Source organism: Sinocyclocheilus anshuiensis, unplaced genomic scaffold (assembly GCF_001515605.1).
Source record: "Sinocyclocheilus anshuiensis isolate Anshui unplaced genomic scaffold, SAMN03320099.WGS_v1.1 scaffold163, whole genome shotgun sequence".
Lineage (NCBI taxonomy): Eukaryota > Metazoa > Chordata > Actinopteri > Cypriniformes > Cyprinidae > Sinocyclocheilus > Sinocyclocheilus anshuiensis.
In genome coordinates this window covers 920,510-944,072 of record NW_015548223.1, presented here as the reverse complement: position 1 = coordinate 944,072, position 23,563 = coordinate 920,510, and the positions used below count along the sequence as shown (strand labels likewise).

General features: G+C 35.1%; 2 protein-coding genes across 2 annotated transcripts in view; both read right to left on the bottom strand.

Annotated features, from left to right (window-relative positions):
* Positions 1-176: 176 nt before the first annotated feature.
* On the bottom strand, positions 177-21,325 carry LOC107654319 (dehydrogenase/reductase SDR family member 11-like). Its single transcript, XM_016441351.1, has 7 exons — positions 20,935-21,325; positions 6,071-6,280; positions 5,124-5,218; positions 4,909-5,038; positions 2,852-2,944; positions 2,709-2,774; positions 177-1,225 (listed from the first exon to the last, which is right to left on the bottom strand). Exons 1-7 carry the CDS (start codon positions 21,076-21,078, stop codon positions 1,184-1,186), a joined length of 780 nt encoding a protein of 259 aa, XP_016296837.1. The 5' UTR covers positions 21,079-21,325; the 3' UTR covers positions 177-1,183.
* Positions 21,326-22,818: 1,493 nt separating this feature from the next.
* Positions 22,819-23,563, bottom strand: part of LOC107654287 (gametogenetin-binding protein 2-like) — a 7,279-nt gene continuing 6,534 nt past the window's right edge. Inside the window, exons 11-12 of the mRNA XM_016441311.1 lie at positions 23,006-23,227; positions 22,819-22,881 (exon numbers count right to left, since the gene is read on the bottom strand). Coding sequence (XP_016296797.1) covers positions 22,834-22,881; positions 23,006-23,227 — 270 coding nt within the window. The 3' untranslated portion in view covers positions 22,819-22,833. The remainder of the gene's footprint in view (positions 22,882-23,005; positions 23,228-23,563) is intronic.

Sequence of the window (23,563 nt, the reverse complement as noted above, 5' to 3'; positions counted from 1 at the left end):
TACTGTATTAAAAAGTAAATGAAAACATAAAATTGGTAAAAAGGCAAACAACATATAATACCATAAATACTAAATTTTAATAGGATTTTATTATTATTATTATTATTATTATTATTAGAGAAATGCGAATTGTCTTATAATTTTCTTAATTGTCATTAAAATAATGTTACAAAATATTATCTTAATTTTCTGGTGAATGTGAGCTGGACAGGTCTCATGATATTCAAGTACTGGATTTGATTTATTTCATATAATTTAATTGAAGCTTCCATTGGTGAAATGAAGGGTATAGTTTCCCCAAATATTAACAACATAAAGATTTTAATAGAAAAGAAACACACACACACAGAAAAAAAGACGTTTTAGATTGTTTTGAGATGTAGAGGTGACATACAGTGAAAATGAAAGGAATTTATCCATAACCAATAATCATAATCAAGTTTAATCAGTAAGAACAGACTACATCAAGTATTATAAGTCCTCAACATACTCGTTTTCCTATGAAAGAAGCCAGTGTCCTACCTTTCATTCAGTGAAAGCTCAATGTAAAAACCAACATTTATCATCAGGTTTCTGATTCGGAGTGTGACTGCAGTCGAACGGGTTTCTCTCTCATGAAAACCACGCGCTTCAAACGAACAGTAGCTGGATCGCTATGAGAACCACATCTACATACAATTCAAGTTAGAATACTCGTTAAACAAAATATGCATATACAGCAATTAACATCACCTCAACTGGCACCGAGCGACTGTTTCTATTCGTCACACTCTCAAACAGATATGTAATATGACCTAAAAAAACAAAAACAAAATGATGTGCAATTCATGGCGCACTGGTCTCAGATGACCGGATCAGACAGTAACACACATTAAATCCTCGTTCATTGTGTGTTTTTAGAAAAGCCTGAAAGTTTCCCCTTATATTTGAGACAGCAGCAGACTGTGTACATCTGTGAATTTAAACGGAGGTAATCTCGCTCTCTGACACTTCCGAGCGTCGCGTCAGATCGAGCCACACAGCGCTGCCTTCTCAGATTTGATCCGATCTGCAAACCCAAACCAATTCCCTTCAATCAGTTCTTTAAAACTAGGTGTTATACGTGTTTTTGCCCAGTAGGTGTCGCCAGTCACCACTTGTGTCGGCCCACTGCATGTCATCCCGTTCCCAATCCGATCCGTTCCTACGACACTTGCTCCACCGGCCGCATCTGCACATCACCGATCTACAGAGAGAGAGAGAGAGAGAGAGAGAGAGAGAGAGAGAGAGAGTTTGACAGATTTAATACAGATCGATCAGCAGGTGATGAGTGTGATGGTGCTGTGATTTGATTTGTCTGTCTCCCCGCTGTCTGAAGATCAGCACAAAGATCCTAGTGAACGATCGTACAGGATATTAGTCGACATCTTAACAGATCATAAGCATAAAGCTGGATCCTTCACACCGTTTATGACTACTTGAAAATGTCCTCACCCTCAGGTCATCCAAGATGTAGATGAGTTTGCATCAGTGTCTCAGCAATGGATGCTCTGCAGTGAATGGGTGCCGTCAGAATGAGAGTCCAAACAGCTGATAAAAACATCACAATAATCCACAAGTAATCCACACCACTCCAGTACATCAGTTAGCATCTTGAGAAGCCAAAAGCTGTGTTTGTAACAAACAAATCTACCATTAAGGCATTTTTAACTTAAATTTCCAGCTAAAATACGAGTCTATAATCCATAATAACGCTTCCTCCAGTGAAAAGTGGTCTGGTCTGAATCAGAAGAGAAATCTGCACAGATCAAGCACCGTTTACAAGTGAAAACGACTCTAAACAAATATGTGGGTGGATTTTGATGTGAGAGACAACAGAGGTTGGACTGTTTCACCGGAGGAAACGCTATTATGGACTCATATTTTAGCCAGAAACTATGGTTTAAAGCTAAAAATGCCTTAATGATAGATTTGTTTCTCTCAAACTCGCAGCTTTTGTCTTCTCCAGATGTTAACTGATTGGTGTGGATTACTTGTGGATTATTGTGATGTTTTTATCAGCTGTTTGGACTCTCATTCTGACGGCACCCATTCACTGCAGAGCATCCATTGCTGAGAAAATGCTACATTTCTCCAAATCGGATGAAGAAACAAACTCATCCTAATCTTGTATGGCCTAATGGGTGAGCACATTTTCAGCAAATTAAAATGTTTGGATGAACTATTCCTATAAAGTTAAAGCTGTTCTGTCCGTCTGAAAACATTTCAAACTACACATGGTTTTGGTACAAAATAAACAATGTGCTGGTGTGAATTATACTTGTTTGACATGTTTGCTATTTAATAAATGACTGATATTGACATTTTTCAGGTTTTGAAGAGAAAGTTGGAAAAACTTTGTAGTCAATTAACCTGATAAATGAATTTCAACTTGATATTGTTATAAAATAAAAAAGGAATCAAGAGCTTCTGTCCCAAAAAACACCCAGACAAATCATGGGTCCACAATTTGCAAATGCAATTCAACAACATATTATTACAAGTTAAAATAAGTGTTTTCTACTCTAATATCTGTTAAAATGTAATTTATTCCTGTGATGCAAAGTTGAATTTTCAGCATCATTACTCCAGTCTTCAGTGTCACATGATCCTTCAGAAATCATTCTAATATGCTGATCTGCTCAAGAAACGTGTCTTTCTGGTAGTGTATGCGTTTATTTTGGTCTCACCTGAACATGAGCAGGCGCGCTCAGGACGTATGTGACGGCACTGGCGATGTCTTCTGCTTTCAAACACTGCAGAAAACAGTTAATGATGCAGTTAAACAGCAGGACTCTTATGTAGAGACACGTCACACACGCCATCTGTTTACCTTTATACTTTCATAAACAGCCGCGGCTCTCTCTGGATCACTGTTGTGATGCCGGAAGGCAAATTCAGTTTCCACTATTCCAGGTGATATACACTAGGAAAAAGGAAAACTGATAGGTTAATAAATACAACGATGCTGAATACCTGGAACAGCCATTATCCTTTTCAAATCTATTGTTATTTGCTATTATTGCTGTAACTTTTATTACATGAAATGGCATTAAATTACTAAATTAATTAAATTAATTGTCAGCTGTTGGTAAGATTTCAGAAAGGCTGCATTATCTACAACAGCAGCTTAAACTTCAGCATTGACTAAACTATTTGACTATTGGTTAACATAACTAGCAAAAAATCAAATAATTTCAGAGGTGGAACAAAATTTTATTCAAATCTCAAATATTTTTTGCAAAGCTTTTCATCAGCTGAAGTGTAATGTTAAAACTACCAGTTATCTGGTGATGGGGTTCACAAACTATTTTGTTATACGAAAAATTTTGACCGAAATTTTATTTATTTTATTCTTGGTTTTTAATTTTTATTTATTTTATTCTTAGGGGTTTAAGTTTTTTTGTCATCTGAAACCATTTGACATAATATTAATTAATTAATGAATGTCATGCATGTAAACAACTTTTTTAAATAAGCATTTTATTTTAAATGTATTAAGTGTTTTGTTTTCATTTTTTTATTCAATTAATTATTAGCTTTCCATCAACTCATGAACCCTAGTTTGGGAATCCCTGATCTAGGTTATAAATAGGGTTGTGACGGTGAGGACATTTTCCCACCGGCTAATCGACGTGTGACAACACCAGTAATACCGTTATCACCGTGGAGGCGTTCCCTCTTTTCCTCGCTTTCCTTCACTTTTAAATAGCTTGTAAAAGCTGCGTGCGCATTTTACTTTCACTTTCAAATAGCGGCAATTCGGCGTAAAGCAATTGTTCGTTTTTAGTTTGTTTGAATTTCTCCTCTTTTCCTCGCTTTCCTTCGCTTTTCAATAGCTTAACAGCTTCGAATTAGCGGCAGTTTGGCGTCAATTGCTTGAATGCAACAACCAAATACAACGTCAAATTCACTTTAGCGTATATATAAAACATAGAACTTTTATTAACAAAACAAATAAAAAGACACCATGCTATAGGGCAGGCTATGCCTAATATAAAATAACAAATAACTTAACATAAATAACAAAGTTTAAATAGGCATACAAAACTGGAAATAGGTAAACATGTATAATATATAACCAAATAAAAAAGAAACGTACAACGTTTATTAGCAAAATTAGTAAGAAAGCTTGGAGGCACGGCATACACCTTGATGTAAAAAATAAATAAATAAATGACACAAAGTTTAAATAAAGTAAAAATCAGCAAACAATGTGGAACCAATTAAATAAGAAACGAATGTTTAAAAGCAAAACGAATGTCAAATAAAATAAATAAATGACACAAAGTTTAAATAAAGTAAAAATCAGCAAACAATGTGGAACCAATTAAATAAGAAACGAATGTTTAAAAAATCTTCCAAAATCTCCTTAGATAAACGACAAAAGTCAACAAGCTTTTCAAAATCCAAAATATTGCCAAACAGGTGCTTTTGCATCTCGTTTCGAAACTAAATCATCCGCGATTGTCTTGTCTGTGTAACCGGTGTTGCGGCTTAACACCGGTATCACCGTCAGCACCGTCTATCGCGGCAAGCCTAGTTATAAATACTACTCTTATTTTAGGATCCTTGAGATACTATTGTAGTTTTTATTAATATTTTGAATTTGCTTTTATTTTTATTTTTCTGTTTTCATTTTAAGTTTAGTTAAAGTTTTAGTAATTCATTATTTTTATTTCAGTTTTAGTTATTTTAGTACATCATAATAAATGAAAATGAGAAATGTTGCCTTGGCAACTAGCTGAAATAAAATAAGTTTGTTGTTTTGTTTATATTTTATTTTAGATAAGGTTTATTTTATTTCAAGTAACTACATTTTTATGGTTTTATTTAACTTTAATAAGTGTGTGTGTGTGTGTTTGTGTGTGTGTGTGTGTGTGGGCTCACCGTGGCTCGGATGTGTGTTTTGGCCTCCCGTAGCTCCTGTCTCTGTCCCTCTGTCATAGCGGTCACAGCGTATTTCGTGGCGCAGTAGAAGTGTTCGTCAGCGCTGGGCACCATCCTGTGACCCCCCATACTGCCGAGAGAACAGCCTCGGATGAGTGTGTTCAGCAGCACATCTCTGCTGTTAAACGCCTCAAACACACAGTAAAGCGCAGTACCTGTTGATGTTAATGATGTGTCCGTCATCCACGTGTCTCTCCTTCATGGACTGGTAGGCCTCACGCGTGCAGATGGCCAGAGCGAGTATGTTGACCTGCACAGGAACACAGATGGCGAATGAATGGATGATAAAGATCCAGATAATATCTAGGTCATATTTGATCACAAAATCATTCCTGTAGCTGAAGCAGTAATGCATGATGCTATGAACGCCAAGGCCCTGGGTTCGAATCCCAGGGAATGCATGAACTGATAAAATGTGTACCTTGAATATAATGCAAGTAAAAGCAATGCAGAGCAAATACAATTGAAAAGAAGAAAATAATTAATTAATTAATAATAATTAATATTTTGTATATATGAATGAAGGTTCCAGATATAAGTGCATGAATCAAACTCACTCAGAATGCAATGCAACTGTTAGTTGGTGCATCGACATTTACATTCATGCATTTGACAGACAAAACGACTTATATTTTTACACTTTATCAGTTCATGCATTCCCTAGGAATCGAACCCATGAGCTTGGCATTGCAGACCCACACTGCACGGGTAACAGCTGCTGTCGCTTAAGTTGCTGTTCAGTTAGGGAAAGTGGTTTTGACTCGAGTGAGAGCAGAACTGCAGTGTGAGTGCCTACAGCGCTTCATTTAACTGCACTTGATAAAGTGTTGAAAAAAGCGAGTTGAAGAGGTGAGCACAAATTAAAAATGCAAAAATGATGGATAAAAGTGTGACCCCTCCATGGCTATTTTAAAACGTAGGCGACGCAATGACTGCTTGAAAAAGTAGGCAGCAACATTAGGACAGCAACTCTGCATTTACAAGCAGCACTGCATTGCAAGTCTCCTGTGACTTTTGTGCGAGTATATGACACACAAATCAGTCAGTCGGGATGCTGCCTATATAGACAGCAAAAGTAATGATGTGTGTGTTTTTAACTTACATCGATCATATTCCTCCAGCCCTCTGTCCTTCCGCTCAGCAGCGGCTCATTGTGTGCCAGGCCGGCGTTGTTGATGCACACGTCCACTCCCTGATGCAACGTCTTAATGGCTGAAAACATGGACAGAATCTCTTCCTCGTTGCACAGATCACACTTATACGGGATCAGAGTGCCGCTGTATCCCGCGCTCTGACACTCGGCTGCCAGCTTCTGCAAGGACCAGAACAGAAAAGGTTTGAAAACAGTGACCTTTCAGTGTCTTCTGAAATGGATGACGAGACTGACAGCTGTCTGAGTTCATAAGAAGAACGCTGTTTGATGCATTATTGCTGCTAATAGATTTTAGGTCAAATGTGACACGAGGAACACTAAGGTTTTTTCGCTCATCACCAAAACTGCATTTATTTGCTTAAAAATACAATAAAAAACAGTAATATTGGGAAATATTATTACAATTTCAAATAACTGTTTTCTATGTGAATATATTTTAAAATATAATTTATTCGTGTGATGCAAAGCTGAATTTTCAGCATCATTACTCCAGTCTTCAGTGTCACATGATCCTTCAGAAATCATTCTAATATGCGGAGTTGATGAATGAAAAATTCTATAGAAATCTTTTGGAACATTATAAATGTCTTTACTGTCACGTTTGATCCATTTAATTAATACTTTCTGAATAAAAGTATCCATTTTAAATAAATAAAAAATATTTATTAAATATTCATATTAAATATTCATATTTATATTTATTTTATAAATATTATACCAAATTTTTAATGCTATACATATGAACTAAATATTATCAAATATTATTTATTTATTTACTTAAGAAATTAATATATTTATTTAGCACATATATATATATATATATATATATATATATATATATATATACCTGAATGACTCCACTGCAGTCACAGTGCTGTCCATGATGGTGAGTGGGGGGAGTGCAGGGAGGTTTCTCCTGAAGTCCACGGTCATCTCCACAGTTTTGAGCGTGTTGAGCTCCAAGTTGTTGAGACTGCACCAGACAGCCAGCTGCTCGGCCTCCTGTCTGTAAGCAGACTCATCACCGTCCTGAATGAGGCCGATGAGTGTGGTGTCGTCTGCAAACTTCAGGAGCTTGACAGAGGGGTCTTTAGAGGTGCAATATATATATATAAGTGACTCTTGCTTTAGTTTTAGAGACTAATTATATAAATGTCCCTAAAACTAATGACTTGGATCTTCTCTCCACTATAATTACAAGAACAATAATGTTGCTAAACTAGTCATTTTTGAGAAAACAACAAATTATTGTATTCTATTCCCATACGGTGGATAGCAATTACAAAAACCATTATCATGATTGCAGCATTTCCCTCATTTAACACAACCATCCTCACCGTGTCACCATGGCAACAGAAAAGCACGGCTAAAGGTGAAATTACTTCCACCAACATCACAACTGAAAATGCATAATCAAAATTAATTACTAGTATTTAATTTTTTGATGGGCAGAAATTCTGAATCACAAAATCTGTCAACTAATAATAAGAAAAGAAACTTTTTTCCTCCATTTATCCATTTTTTATTTTTAAACGCATTCAGTCCATACTCTCTTTGCGTCTAAAATCACTAAGTGGATAAAACACTGGCATTGATGGACGACGGGACGTGTGCAGTCTCTCTCATACACACACATAGGTCTATAAACGGGTAAAGCATTGATGGGCTTTCACTTGCTTTTCATCAATAGTGCTGACAAACAGCTCAAGTCGACTCATTTACACTCGCATGCACAACACATACGGCTCTGTTCCAAAACCCACTGAGCTGCCTTAGTAGTGCACTTAAAATTCTGCTTAGTGAGGATGTTCACTAGGTTTTGGTAGAGACAGACAGTCCTGTATGGGCTCTTCAGGTCATATATATATATATATATATATATATATATATACAGCATTACTGCTAGTCTGCCAAAGTATTTTAAGTCATTTGTCTGGAGTCATTCTTTCTCACCAGTGAGTCAACTGAGCTCGTGGCTGCTTGGATCTTTTTGGGGGGACATACTTAGCTTGTGATTGGCTCACGTCCATCCCCAAGGGGCAGATGGGACATAACAGGGGCCGGGTTTGGCTCTCAGTAAGTGTGTCGTGTTTGTAGATGTACTGGATGAACCCTTGATGCCAAATCAGAGTAATGAAGCGTCGTTGGTGCTATAGCCAAAAAAAATATCCTGACCCATCTGAACATAAACTTTAATCATCTGCACATTAATGACTGAATTAAATTATGTAATCGTAACATTTAAGTGACACATGCTAGTAAATACGTACTGTTTGCATAAAGTGCAACATGTGCTTATCTATTAACAATGTGATAAACAATGTGGTTTACTGTTTTATGATCCTTTAGGAGAAACTATGCATGAAAACATGAGTCAAAGTTAGATTAAATTAAAATGAACTACTTCTAAATATGTATTTAAAAAAATATGTATTTAAATATATTAACAAAAAATATCTATTTAAAATATTTATAAATTAATAATCCCATTATTGTTTGCTATAAAGTGCAAAATGTACATATCTGAAAACCTATATGAAAACATGAGTCAAATTTAATTTAAAATAAATTATTCAATTAACTGCTTTTTATTTAATAGTAAAAAAAAACAGGTGGATGACATTAAACAATGAAATTTAAAAAAAATTTTTTTTTTTTTTAGTAAACAACAAACATACTCCAGCAGGTCTAAAAAGTATATTATAATTTACAAATATTAATTAATATATTATTAACGCTCAAAATATCCACATTTAGTCTCTCAGCACTGGCTACAGGACGCACAAGTGAAATCAATGCCAACGCACTGCATTACAGAACAAAAGCACTGAGATTTCATTTAGACAGAGAAAGAGAGAGAGAGGATATAACAGGATGAGCTGCTCTCAAATTCACTTACTGTTCTTTTCTTTCGACCGTATGGAAATGGGTACAAGAGCAGGAAAAACCTGGTGTGAAGGAGAGATGTTTGGGGAATTCTGAGCCCTAAGTACACACACACACACACACACACGCCTTTCCTTCCTGATCCGTGTCTCCTTTGCAGCGAAGAGCAATTTGGCCTGTCACTGTATATTCACATCTTCATTAGTAAAGCTGCAGATCCAATGAAACAGGAAGTGAACAAAAGAGCCAGAAACAGCTCAGACTTACAATAGCCACAACTAATTCAACCAGACGCTCCTAACGAGGGATGTCAGACGCACCAGCACTGATGCTGTCAATACTCCATAAGTCCATATTGAAGTATACATCTACAGCACTAACAGCTATTTTAAATGGTAATATTTCACATAATTACAGTATTTTTGATTACATAAATGCACCCTTGGTGAGCATAAGTATGAAAGGTTGATTTCTCAGGATAAAAATAAAATGAAAAAGTGCTTAAAATTAAATGAAATAAAACAATTTAATTAAATAAAAGATATAAACCAAAGAAAAAAAGTCTGAATTGTGAGATAAAAAGTCGCAATTACAATTTTTATTTTTAATCTGCGGCAGAAATGGGCTTTCATACATAAGGGGCTTCTTTCAAAAATATAAAACATCTTATTGATCTTTATATATGTATGTGTGTGTGTGTGTGTGTTTTCTTCCCATTTAATTATTTTTACATTATTTACTTGATACTGTTGTTAAATCTACTGTAAAACACTTCAAGTACAGTACTTCAATTGCATCTTTGTTCTATGGTTTATTTAATTAGTTCTGTTGCTTGTAATTTATATCTTACAATTTTTGTTTAATATAATGAATATTAACTTGAATAATTACTTGGCAAAAATAAATGTCTTAAATTATATCGTACAGTAACAGCTGACTATTATTAAATTATTAATGTCAATTACCTTTTTAAATTATTAGTTTCTTAAATCATATTTTTAGATTACTTATATACACACACACACATATAGAGGAGGTGTGTTTGATGAGTCGGTGAAAGAGTTCACACTGTAAATGGATCGTGATAAATACCAGGTACACACATACATACACACACTTCCACCTGTGATAGATTACAACTGTCTAAAGGTTGGGCTGAATCGTTAATCAAAGTCATTAAAATGGGACTTGTTAAAATGAGTCAAACCCTGCAGACGCCAGGAGGGTCATTAATGCTGGATCATCAGCGCTGATGGCCTGAGAGCTGTTGATTTAGTTATTCTGCACAGAGATCAGAGGACAGGATGGGTGCGGCCGTCAGGATCAGTGTTGTGTAACACCTGAACCAACCTGTGAGGCCAGATTTCATCAACCGGCTCCAACTGACACACATCTGCACAACAGTTTACTATAAACGCACACACACACTACAGAGAACGGTGAAAATAGAAACTGCAGCAGCTGCAACCACTGGACCTGCTGATATCCCATAATGCCACAGGAGAACTGAAGACTGTCAGAACTGAGAAGTTAAATGAAAAAAAAACAGTGCTTATACTTGGGTAACACCTGAGATTTATGAAATAGTATTCAAAAAGTGCTCAATATACATCTCTGTGTGTGTGTGTGTGTGTGTGCGTGTGTGTGTGCGTGTGTGTGTGGCTGAATGAGAGTAAAGCCGCTGTAATCTTTAATCTGCTCAGTGTTTAGTAACACAGGAATCAGCCATTCACATCATTAACAACAGTAAGATCCCAGAGTTTAATGAGACAGAGACTAAACAGATGAAGCCTGACACTCCTGCCATTGGAGGAGAAAATAAATCACATGACCATGAAACTGCATTACTTTATTTAAAACTAACATTTCTGTCCAGATGACTATGGGATTGTTTTTTTTTCTTTGCATACAGTATGTGTGAGTGTGACACACAGCACAAGTCACTGTGTCTCTGCAGCACAGCAACAAGCAACAAGCAACAAGCAACAAGCAACAATCACAATCAAAACCAAGTTGTTTCCGCAATGAGCTTTAAATTAAAACATTTAAAAACATGATCCAACTCAGAAAGGCAGGGTTTACATTTTTTTAACATTAATTATAAAAAATTGGTGTACAAATGCATTCATCTTGTGCATTCGAAAAACTAACAATGACATCCAAAATTATATTGTTTGACTATCGGGTAATTTAATAGAATGAAAGTACCTTAAATACATTTAAGATGAATACTAAAAATAATAAATCTAAAACTGAAATAGAATTATTAACAGAATTATTTTAAAAATTGCAAAATCACATGAAAATTACTAAAACTTAAACTAAAATTAAAAAATAAAATCCAATTCAAAACATGAATACATTTTTTAACTAATAGGTAATTTAAGTTAATGAAAGTACCACTTTCTTTTTTCTTTTCTTTTTCTTTTTTTCTTTTAATCAACTTTTTTTGCAGAGTATGTTGTTATTGTTAACTAAAATTAACCTTAAAACTTTTTTTTTGTTTTTTTTTTTTGTTTATTGAAATAAAGCTGAAAAATATTAGATAAAAACAAATTTTTTTTTTTAAATATATGTAATATTACAAAAAAAGTAGGAGTTTTTATCTAATATTTATATTTTATTTTATTTCAGTTTAATTTCCAGTAGCTTAAATAGCAGTGCACGGCACTAATGTCGAAATTACGGTTCAATTCCCAGTAATGCATGAATTAATAATTTGCACAAGTAAACCTTTAATGTAATGTAAGTTGCTTTGGATAAAACTGTCTGCCAATGCATGATCATTCCGGCAGAATCTGAAGGCAGAGTCTGATTTCCTCATCAAAGTCAATCTCTGCTCACAGAGTGTTTGGCGAGTGTTGAGTTTCTCTGTGTGTGTGTGTGAATGTTGGACAGAGATGGAGTATGTGAGAATCTAAGATTCTGTGTGTGGAAAGCCGTCCAATTTAGTTTCAACACCGCGAGAAGCATCCGGCCGAGTGTGTATGTGTATGTGTGTGTGTGTGTTAACTTGAGTCTGAAAGCCTCTGCATTACTCTTCCTAAAAAAGGCCATGAGCAGAGAAATGAGCAGATGATAATGCTTCATCTCCACCTCAAATGTATAATGACAAATGACAAAGGTTGCATTTGAAAACATTTGCTCTTCTCTTGAAAGCATTAATAACCAGCAGTCATGCTATTTTGCTCAAATAAAGAGCATCAGTTGAAAAAGTTCCAATGACATCCAGAATTGTATATATATAGGCAAGGGATATATGGGAGGCAGGGTATCCTCAAAATATTGGATCAGAAAAAAATTTGTAGTACAAAAATGAAACAATGCCTCCATCGTGATATGATTGGATATGACTGGTTATGTTCGGCTGTGATTGGTTCATGCGATAAATCCCGCCTCTTGTGATCTTGCGCATTCCGCATTCGCAAATCAATCTGAATGAACAATATAATGGTGTTAATGGGAAGACTCATTTAAAAAAGTAACTCACACACTTAGATATAACCACTTTGTTACGTAAAAATAAGACTTAAAATGGCATGAAATTTAGTGAGTAACCAGCCTGGTGAAATTTAAAGTAAATCTCCGCATCTGTGACCAATATTTACAGAGCTCTGATGACTGATGATCCGAAAAATTCAAAAATAGTTAAAAGTTAACTATTAAAAAGAATAGCTGAACATAAGTTCATAAATAAAACAAATTGTTACTGCCTTGAGTTATTATTTTGGAATAAATGTAAAATGCTTAAAAACACTAACTTGATGAGATTCATATTTGGCTTTTCATTTACATTTACATTTAGTCATTTAGCAGACGCTTTTATCCAAAGCGACTTACAATTGGGCTTTAATAAATAGAATATTGATTACATTGCTAATGTAAAAGTATAAAATATAATGGGGTTTTTTTCTGATAGTGTAAGTAATGTTTATTTATCCAAGAAAAATTGACTGGGACATGAATTTACATTTGAGAAAAAAAAAGAAAAAAAAAGAAGACTCCTCATTTCAGAACACCACCACACACCACTCATATACATATATATATATACAGTGTTGGGAAGGTTACTTTGGAAATGTAATAGGTTACAGATTACAAGTTACCCTATTTAAAATGTAATAGTAGTGTAACTATTTCAATTACTTTATTAAAGTAATGTAACTGATTACATTTGAATACTTTTTGATTACTTTTCAAAATTTTTAACAAATGTTTTAAAATCTTTTTTTTTTTTTTTTTAAAATTTTAAAGGGGTTCCGGTTTACTTTTCATTTTTTTTGTTTGTTTGTTTGTTCGTTCGTTTGTCTGGCAAGCCTTACCACACTATATATATATATATATATATTAGCATTGGGCAATTTAAGGTAATGCCATTTCTTTCTCTCTTTCTCTTTCCTTCATTCGTTCTGTCTGTCTGTCTTTCTTTCTTGCCTGCCTTCATTTATTTTTGTCTTTCTTTCTTTCTTAAATGACAAAAGCACATATAAATAACTAAAATTGAAACTAAATTAAAACATATATGTTGAACATGTTATGTTGAAAATATAACAATAAAACCCAATTAAAAATACTATAATATTATATAGTAAAAGAACTATAATATAAATAATACTAGAAGAATATCGCTATAATAAAAAAAGGGATTCAGACTGATGCAACATCTCCAAAAGCAATATCATGAACAATGTCATGAATTTGACATTTATAAGAGACAAATATGAAAGTATTTAGCTGGGAAATGTGTATTTAAAGCAATGGCCCAGTTTCCCCAACAAAAGTGCTTGTTTCAATAGATCTCCTCCAGCAGATACAGAAGAAGATTGACCCGAGCTGTCAAAGGATGTTTAGTATGCACACTCAGAACATAGAGCGCTTCTCTCTCACAGAAAAATCCCGAAATAATCTTGTTATATTTAATCTGAAGGTGGGAGAAATGTTTAAATGCAAAGCTTCAATGCACTGCATACCAGACGATCCTGATCATTTCTAGCGCTGTAAGCCTTTAAGCACGACATCAGTCTCCAGGGGCTGTTCAGAGAAAGACGCTGTTCACACAGTAATAGGAAGACAGCATGGACGCTTGGCACGTCCTCAGACTGTCTGACCACCGACGGATGAATCCATCTCACGGCACGAGGGGGTTTCATTATGCAACAGCTCAGTATAATCACGGATTACAAAACCTTTCAGCATATTTCTTCATGCAACTACACGACAAGCTCACTGTGAGAAAAAACTACTCCATAAGAAATAAGCAAAGCTTTGAGTCTAGTTATGAAATATAATCGCATTTGATTTATTGCAGGGCTGTTTCTCCCCTGCATCTCTCTCAGCGGGTCTCCATGCACTCAATGAACCCGTGCGTGTCCACGTCTGCTCCAGGATTGTGATGTAATTTAGAGTAGAGACAGTGGCTTTCAGGAGACACAGGACGTCCCCCGGAGGCCCTTCACATCTGCTTTCATATCTCAAGCCTCCTCTGTGCGGACATAAAGCTCATATTGCTCATTTCTACAAGAAATATTAGATACGCTGCATCTTTGGACGTGACTAAACACACACACAGACACATTATATAGGGGTAAGATGAGAGAAGATGCCGCCCTTAAAAACAATTAAGTGCATTTATTTTTAAATAGTAACATATTTAGATACAAGTTTAGCATGTGCATCAGCCAATGTGTTATTAAAGGAAATAAATAGTACATTTTTCTAAATTAGGTGTCATAGCACAAAATGTAAACCTAAAATGTCCTCTACTACCTGGTTAAACTTTTATTTTACTTTATATATTTTTATATAGTGTCATTAATGGAAAATACTAAATCAACTATTCTATTTAAAACTGTTTTGAGAATTTAGTTAAATAATCGAATAAAGATTTTTATTTATTTATTTATGCATTTAGCAGACGCTTTTATCCAAAGCGACTTACAGTGCATTCAGGCTATACATTTTTTTACCAGTATGTGTGTTCCCTGGGAATTGAACCCACAACCTTCTGTGCTGCTAACGCAATGCTCTACCACTGAGCCACAGGAACCTGAAGGAAGATGAAAGACAAAGTAAAATCTGAGTACAAGAGATTAATCTGAAAGGGTAATTTATTTTATGACTTATATACAGGCATATGAATATTTACATATTGTCCATATTTTAATTGAAGATATGTCAAAATAGCAACAGTATGAATGCAAACTGAAAGCTTTCACTCAACTGGCTTATAGGTTTTAATGAAAAGCGGAGATGTCAGAAATGTACATCTAATTCATGGAAATACTGAATAATAAGCCCATTAATTATAAGAAGAAGTATTAAGAAATAAATAACATCATGTCAATTTGGGCCTTCTGTGCCAATTCTGGTGGCCCATCTTACCCCAAAGGTCTAATTTTATCTGTTTAGTTCAAAATAAAGACACAAATTTAGATCAGTAAACTGTTTCAACTGACAAAATCTCACAAATGTTGGTCTTCAGATGAGATGACAAAATTAAAAATAGCATAGCCATTCATCAAAAGTGTTGAGATGGGATTTTGTGCCATCTTTGGTCTTCACCAAAACCTTCACCACTAAGAATGAATTGTGTTCACTGAAAGTGTGCTTTAATTGCATGTGCTGCTCGTGTTGTTTTAGCACCTGACTGACTACAGGAATCATGTAAATCAGGTGATGATGCATAAACGCTTACGAAATCAGTGCTGATCACAATTTGCATGAGTTCAGGAGGATGCAGCAGACTCAGTATCATTCATTACCTCATGACACAAAACACATCAGCATCTGCATGTCATAATTCAGTACAATGCCATTGCCATATATCACAGTATCATAATCACGACCGTTACTGATCCAAACAAACTCTGAAGTAATGACAAAAAAATCAGTACTATTATCTAAAATACCAATGCAATATTGTGAAAGAAAAAAATCATGGTATACTGAGATATCTGACTCAGCTCTACGATCTGGCGATTTACATAAGATGCTTTATTTCGGCCAAACATAGAGAGGTTCAAGCTGAGAGAAATGTATATTATTATGATCAAAGTCAGTAGGACTTTTTTTTTTTTTTTTTGAAAGAATTAATACTTTTATTCAGCAAGGACATATTAAATTAATCAAAAATACCAGTAAAGACGTTTATATGTTACAACATTCTAAAATATGTTTAAACAGAAAACAATTATTTTGAATTGTAGGCTAATAATAATATTTCACAATATTGCTGTTTTCACAAATAAATGCAGCCTTGAGCAGAAGAGAATTCTTAAAAAACAACAAAAAAATAAGCTTTTGAAGCTTTGTGTCTGCAGTGAAACTATGATGTCTTATAAGGTCATCTAAGTAAGCAGATTTTGGAATTTGAACTAGAAAGATGTTTTAATTTGGCCAAATGTTGGGAAGTTCAAGCTGAAAGAAATATATATTATAAATATGCCTCTTCATTTAGGAAGGAAATCCCAGATCCAGTGAAAACGGAGTGTTTTAACTAATATTTGTGTGTGTTGAAGTTTTATGACCCTTTGCATGCTGTTTTAGATGATAGATGCTTGTGTAGACAATAGACATCAGAACTGTTATTAATATGCACAATTGCACTTTCAAATGAATATTTCATATAACAGCATGGGATGTGCTACATGTTTTTAATGCAAAGCTTGACATCAAAAACCTTGAATCTGAGGGTGCAAAAAAACCTAAATATTGAGAAAATCACCTTTAAAGTTGTCCAAATGAAGTTCTTAGCAATGCATATTACTAATCAAAAATGAAGTTTTGATATATTTACGGTAGGAAATTTACAAAATATCTTCATGGAACATAATCTTTACTTAATATCCTAATGATTTTTGGCATAAAAGAAAAATCGATAATTTTGACCCATACAATGTTTTTTTGGCTATAGCTACAAATATACCCCAGCGACTTAAGATTGCTTTTGTGCTCCAGGGTCACATATGATGTTTGCACTAATAAAAAAAGTCTATGCAAGTGTAGAATAAGTATAGAATATGACCCAAGCACTTTGCATGCTCATGTCATGTGTGACCTACATGTTTTGTTTGTGTTGCAATATTGGAGTTGTTTTCCATGCTGGGTGTCACATACACGACCGCTCTCGCTTTCTTTAGCTTCTCTCTGTGAAATTCAATAGATCTGAGACTGCTGAATCAACATATCTAGTCTCAATAAGCCCAACTTAACCAGCAGGCACTATATGCGCTGTGTAGTCAATGCACTTTCAGCATTTTATGAGTTGATTTATGTGTGTTAATCACAGTAATGGGGTGATGCTGTACAGTTACACTAAAGCTGAAATGTGCAGAGTAAGTAGGACTTTTTATTTTATTAAAAAAAATGAAATTAATGCTTTTATAGCAAGGATACATTAAATTGATCAAAAGTGACAGTTAAGACATTTATCATGTTACAAAAGATTTCTATTTCAAATAAATGCTGTTCTTTTGAACATTCTATTCATCAAAAAATCCTGAAAAAAATCACGGATACCATAAAAATAGCAGCACAACTGTTGTCAACTGATAATAATCAGAAAAGTTTCTTGAGCAGCAAATCAGCATATTAGAATGATTTCTGAAGATCATGTGACACTGAAGACTGGAGGAATGATGCTGAAAATTCAGCTTTGCATCACAGGAATAAATTATATTTTACAATATATTCAAATAGAAAACCTTTATTTCAAATTGTAATAATATTTCAAAATATTACTGATTTTACAGTATTTTTGATCAATTAAATGCAGCCTTGGTGAGCAGAAGAGACTTCATTCAGAAACGCTCAAAAACTCTTGAGTTGTAGGCAGCTTTGTGTCTGTAGTGAAGCTATGATGTCTTATAATAATGCTGTCTAAGTAGGCAGCTCACTAGATTTTGGAACAGAGCTAAAGAGCGAAAGCATGGCGAGTGTACATCAGCAAGTGTGAATGAAGCACAATCCATTTCAAAGCACAGTGGGGGAAAAACCCTCTTTACTCAAACTGCGGCTGGCAAACAGCCCAGAGATCTCAACAGAAGCAAAAATAAAAGAGGAGTCGGGTCCGTCTGAAGGCACCGCAGTGACGCGCTTAAACAAATACAATGAGCCTCCTGCCAAGACGACAGAATGAATTAGCTGCAGCGCCTCGATCCTCGGCCACCGGAAGACGACAGAGTCTGTAAAGGCTATTTGAGGTCTGATTAAGTGCCTTTTACGAGAGCTGTGAAACTTGGCATTAAATCTGGCGACTGAGGCGGCGCTTACTGCTTTTCACAGATCTGATAGAGCAGTGGTTCTTAACCCTGGTCCTGGAGGCACCCCAACACTGCACATTTTGCATATCTTCTTTCTCTGACACACCAATTTCAGATCTTGGAGTCTCTACTAATGAGCTGATGACCTGAATCAGGTGTGATTGATTAAGGAGACATACAAAACGTGCAGTGTTGGGGTGCCTCCAGGACCAGGGTTGGGTACCACTGTGATAGAGCACAGTTCACACTGCATACAACTCACTGGCTTTACTTCTCTGTAGAAATGAACAATTCTCAGACTTGTGTGTCACTCCAATTCTTCTTTTGTTCATGCAACACAAAAATATGACTCATGAATGGATGGACGGGTGGCTGATGTCATCGTCCGATGTTTGCCCTTGCAATCTGACGCATTATAAAAGTGCCCACAACTGGTTTGGTTGTGCATGCTTCAGTTGCAACAAAACATACACAAAGGCCATCTATTACTGTAACTGACAACTGGAATAATCAGTTCAGGGAACTGTGGTTTGAGAAAACTGAGCTTCCAGACAGGAATAACAACATTGCACAGTGACATTTCCTATTCATGCATACTGTCTAACACAAGCATGCATGTGACATTTGCACTTAAGTGTGTGATGTTTCGCTCACTGCACAGAATGTCTTTCAGGATATCAAAAAGGTTGGTTTAATTATTTAACACTTATGCTGCTGTAAACCCAGCTAACAGGGAACGTTCTCGAAATGTTCTAGCAAGGTTCTCAAAGTAACGTTCTTCCAGTAACGTTAACAGAATGTTCATTCAAAGTTCTCAAAAGATTAGCAGAAAAACATTTATATATCGTTTACGAAATGTTTTTTTTTCTGAAACGTTTTAGTTGAATGTTCGTTTAACTTTTTTTAAATGTTACTACTTGTTTCAGAACATTCAGAGAACATTCAAAAGTAACATTCACATAATGATAAAAACGATCAAATGGAATGTTCATATAAAACATTACATTAAACACTGAAATCGTTGGGGCTTTGTTTTTTCGATAGCAAAAAAATAATAAAAATAGATATGAGCACAAGACATGAATAAACGGAATAAACCCATGAACATGCTGATAAAAGTTTTGTGCTCATGCAAAGCCAAAACCGTGGTAATCTGCACAAATCTAGTTGTGTTGTGTTGATCGGGATTTGTAGAACTGCTCTACTCAAATCACCCTTTTCCCAATAAAACAAAGTTTGAGTAAGCATAATCAATGTAAGATCATGTGCAAGTAAATTCTCTCATTGCAACCAGATTTGATGAATTCTTGGAGTATCGATAAGCTGTGCAAATATACAACTAAACTAAATGAAGAAACAATCTGCCAATGCACAGAGCTGAGCACAAAGTAATTATAGTATGATTTAACCAGTCACTTTGCCTGAAAGTCATGATTAAAGTGCTGCGGTCTAGTGCGGATCAAACTGATCTTACCAAGCACCACTGAATGTACTCTTCTGATCTTATCTGCAATGCAATGCAAAGATCTGTGTAATGTTTCAATGATTTCCTCATTAAAGGAACACCCAAAAATGAGCTGAAAATGTAAAAATATACAAAAAATATTATAATAAAAAAATCATATACAATAATATAATATAATAGACAATGTAAAAATATAATAAATAATATTATAACAAAAATGATATTATACATACATATATTTTTTATGTATTATATCATTAATCTAAGATAGATAATTAATAATATAATATATTATTTACATAATATAATAATACATTTTAATATAGTAAATAAAGTATAAAACAATAAACATATCATAAATAGTTATAATTAATAATATAACGATATATATATATATATATATATATAATCACTGAACTATAAAAATTCAGTTTCTTGTATACACAACTACACAACTTGTGAGAGTTTGGTGGAGTCTTTTACTCAAGGGCAGGGCTGAAAAATCCCATCAATGATTGACAAGACATGATTAATTGATTGACAGCTTCTGAGCAAGGGTTGAGGAATGTTGAAGTGAGAATCTCACTGAACAATACAACTCCTCTGGTCATTCTTAAAGGGACACATACTCTACAATCAGTGCTTGTGTGTTGCACCCATCATTTTAAAATAGTGTCATTTACTCATTGTCGTGTTGTTCAAAACCCCCTTATGTGAAAGACAAGAGGAGATGTTTTGAAGAATACGAATCCTACTACTCTTGTGTGCGAGTTTAAAATGACATGGAGGTGAGAAAACCGTAACAAAATGCTCATTTTTGGGTGAACTACTCCTAAACCCAAATAACAGTATATTTAACATTATACAATGTAACAAAAAGCAACCTTAAACTCGCCTAGGCTTATGAACTTATGCAAAAACGTATTGAAATGCATGCGATACGTACAGTAGTGTGATTTTGTATTGTAGTGTAAAGTGGGCGGGGCGAAGCCTATCAATACTTCACACGCGATCAATCATTGTAACAGGTCGATTGTAGCTGAGCTGTCATTTCTCCAAATGAACTTCTAAATAAAGCATGAACTGTCTGTCTCCTGAGGAGAAGCACTTGATTGACTCTGGCTGCAGTGAGCAAACATAAGCAGCGCTGAGGCCCTTGAGCGGTAACAATCTGTCGAAGAGCTCGTTTGAGCGTCGCTTACCTCGATCTTGTCCACGTTCCGCGCGCAGCCGACCACCTTCATGCCGTGCTGGACGAGAGCGCGAGCTACAGCCGCTCCGATCCCGACAGACGCTCCGGTGACCAGCGCGACTCTCCCCTTCCAGCGCTCCATCCTCATCATCATCAGAGGCGGCAGATACAGTGTATCACAGTCAGCGCGGCGCGATGTCACAATGTAACACTGAGAGTTCTAATCCGCGCCGGACTGAAACAGTGTATCAGAACTGCAGCGCCCGTGCAGTAATATCTCCGATTCAGAATGGGATCAGTGAACGGGTTTAAGGCGGGAACAAATCACTCCAGCCCTCCCTGATCTTCTGCGGTTAACACCCAGGAACAGCTCGCCACAGACGGATCCAGATTCCAATCCCCGCAGAAACCGCGATTAATTATTAACGGCGGCGGCGATAAGAAGAAAAAGAAAAAGCTTTAGCTTGCTGTCGCCGCCCGTACGTTTTTTTTTCCACTCATAAATTGATACTGTACACGAACGCTGTATTATTGAAAGTTTGTATAAACCACTCAAAAATTACTTATACATATATATATATATATATATATATATAATTAGTCAATAAAAGGTGCCGGAGGAGGCAAGTATAGGAATCAAAATAAACGTACAACCAAGCGTAAATATCAAATATTTTGCAAAGTTCAAGCTTTTAATTTCACTTTCAGTTTTTTTTAGTATCATTGATATATTTTTATTAATAGTTTGAATTAGTTTTTATTTTTTATATTTCCCGTTTTAATTGTTGAATTTTTAATATATTGTTTTCGTCATTTAAATTTTATTTTTAAATACGTCTCTATCGTTTTTTAGTCATTTTTATTTCAGTTTTAGTTGTTTTAGCTATTAAAATTTAAATAAAAATGAGAAATGTTGCCTTGGCAACTAGCTGAAATAAAATACGTTCCCAGGGCATCCAATATGTAGGTGACTTTGTTTCTTCAGTAGAACACAAATGATGATTTTTAACTCAAACCGTTGCAGTCTGTCAGTCATATAATGGAAGTGAATGGGAATCACGGCACCATTGACACTCTAGCTACAATCTCAATTACGAGTGTCAATGGTGCATTTGAGAGATAGGTGGCGGTAATGCACTTATAAGTCTGCGATCCGCCGTAAAGCAAGAAGAAGTAGACGCGTCATGTGCCTGTTGTCGAGGACGTGCTCAGGATGCGCTCAGGACGCGCTCAGGACAGTTCGGACATTGCAGTGCATCAGAGGTAAAAAACTATATAAATACTGTTCAGTTTCTTGCACAGAGCGATCGTTTCGTGTCTTTACACATCAATGTATCGTCATGAGCCGCAGGGTTTAATTTGGCTTTGTTTGTGTATGTTTTTTGGACTCTCAAAGCCGTGATTCTCATCCACTTCCATTATAAGACTGACAGAATGCAACGGTTTGAGCTAAAAATCTTCGTTTGTGTTCTACTGAAGAAACAAAGTCACCTACATCTTGGATGCCCTGGGGGTAAGCAGATAAACATCACATTTTCATTTTTGGGTGAACTATCCCTTTAAGTACTAAAATTATTAACATTTAAAAATGAAAGCTATATGGAAATATTTAAAAAGAAAAAACTAATGAATGTGACAAAAGCACATAACAAAACTACTAAAACTTAAGCTAAACTGAAACTATGAACTGAAAAGCAAATTCAAAAGTAGGGATGTACCAGTACCAGTTTTTAATAATCTATCTGATAATCTATCACCCAGAGTGATGATCACTCTTTTATGTGTTAAACACAATCCATGAAATACACTCTACTTCATAGAGAAAATAGGAATATATTATAAAGTAGTTTAGTTGACAAATCAGCAGCCAAATTTTGGGTACACATTTTATTTGGTGAAAAAACATCATTTAGTGAGTAAAAATAAGTGAACTTAAGGTAGTGCTAAATCTGGTAAACTAAAAAAAAAAAAAAGCAGTATCAGAGCCCATAACGATTATATTGGTGTATAAATAATACTAAAATAACACTGGTTCACACAACATAGATCAAAAATTTGTCAGTTTGTGGTATCAGACTCACCAGTAACTCCGTGAGGCTCTTGGCACAGCTGTTTTCCTGTACGCAGGTGTCCGGTAAGACAGGCTGACTGTGGAAATGTCTGCTGCTGCTCACGTGATGAGAGAAGCTCTCACAGGATTTACAGCATGGAGTTTCTTTGCTTCTGCACAGATGCAGTGAAGGGGAGGGAGACTCGTGAACAGCAGCAGATCCAGATACACAGCCCTCCACCGCTTTAGATCCCTACGAGAGAGAAGAAAAGATCATAACCAGTGCCTTGATGGCATGCATCACTAAAAAGAACTGGAATATTTGTATATTAAGTAATTTCATACATTTTAGCTTCGATATTTTGATTGTTGCTGAATCAGATGCTAGTGTCAATACTTATTAGCAACAGCTGTCAGGTTTTTATATATATATATATATTTTTTTTTTTTTAGTTTGTTTGTTTTTTTTTTCTACCAAATTTTTTTTGGCCTTTTGAAATTCATTTAATATTTTTTTCTCTTTATTATGATATGTGTTATGTAACCAGTAACTATTAAAAAAAAAAAAAAAAAAAATAAAAAAAAAATA

Coding starts and splice junctions, on each gene's coding strand:
- LOC107654319 (XM_016441351.1), bottom strand. CDS start 21,078: ATGATGATGAGGATGGAGCGCTGGAAGGGGAGAGTCGCGCTGGTCACC. Junction 2,945..4,908: donor AAACACACATCCGAGCCACG/GTGAGCCCACAC, acceptor CCTTTTTCCTAG/TGTATATCACCTGGAATAGT. Junction 2,775..2,851: donor CTGTTTATGAAAGTATAAAG/GTAAACAGATGG, acceptor TGTTTTCTGCAG/TGTTTGAAAGCAGAAGACAT.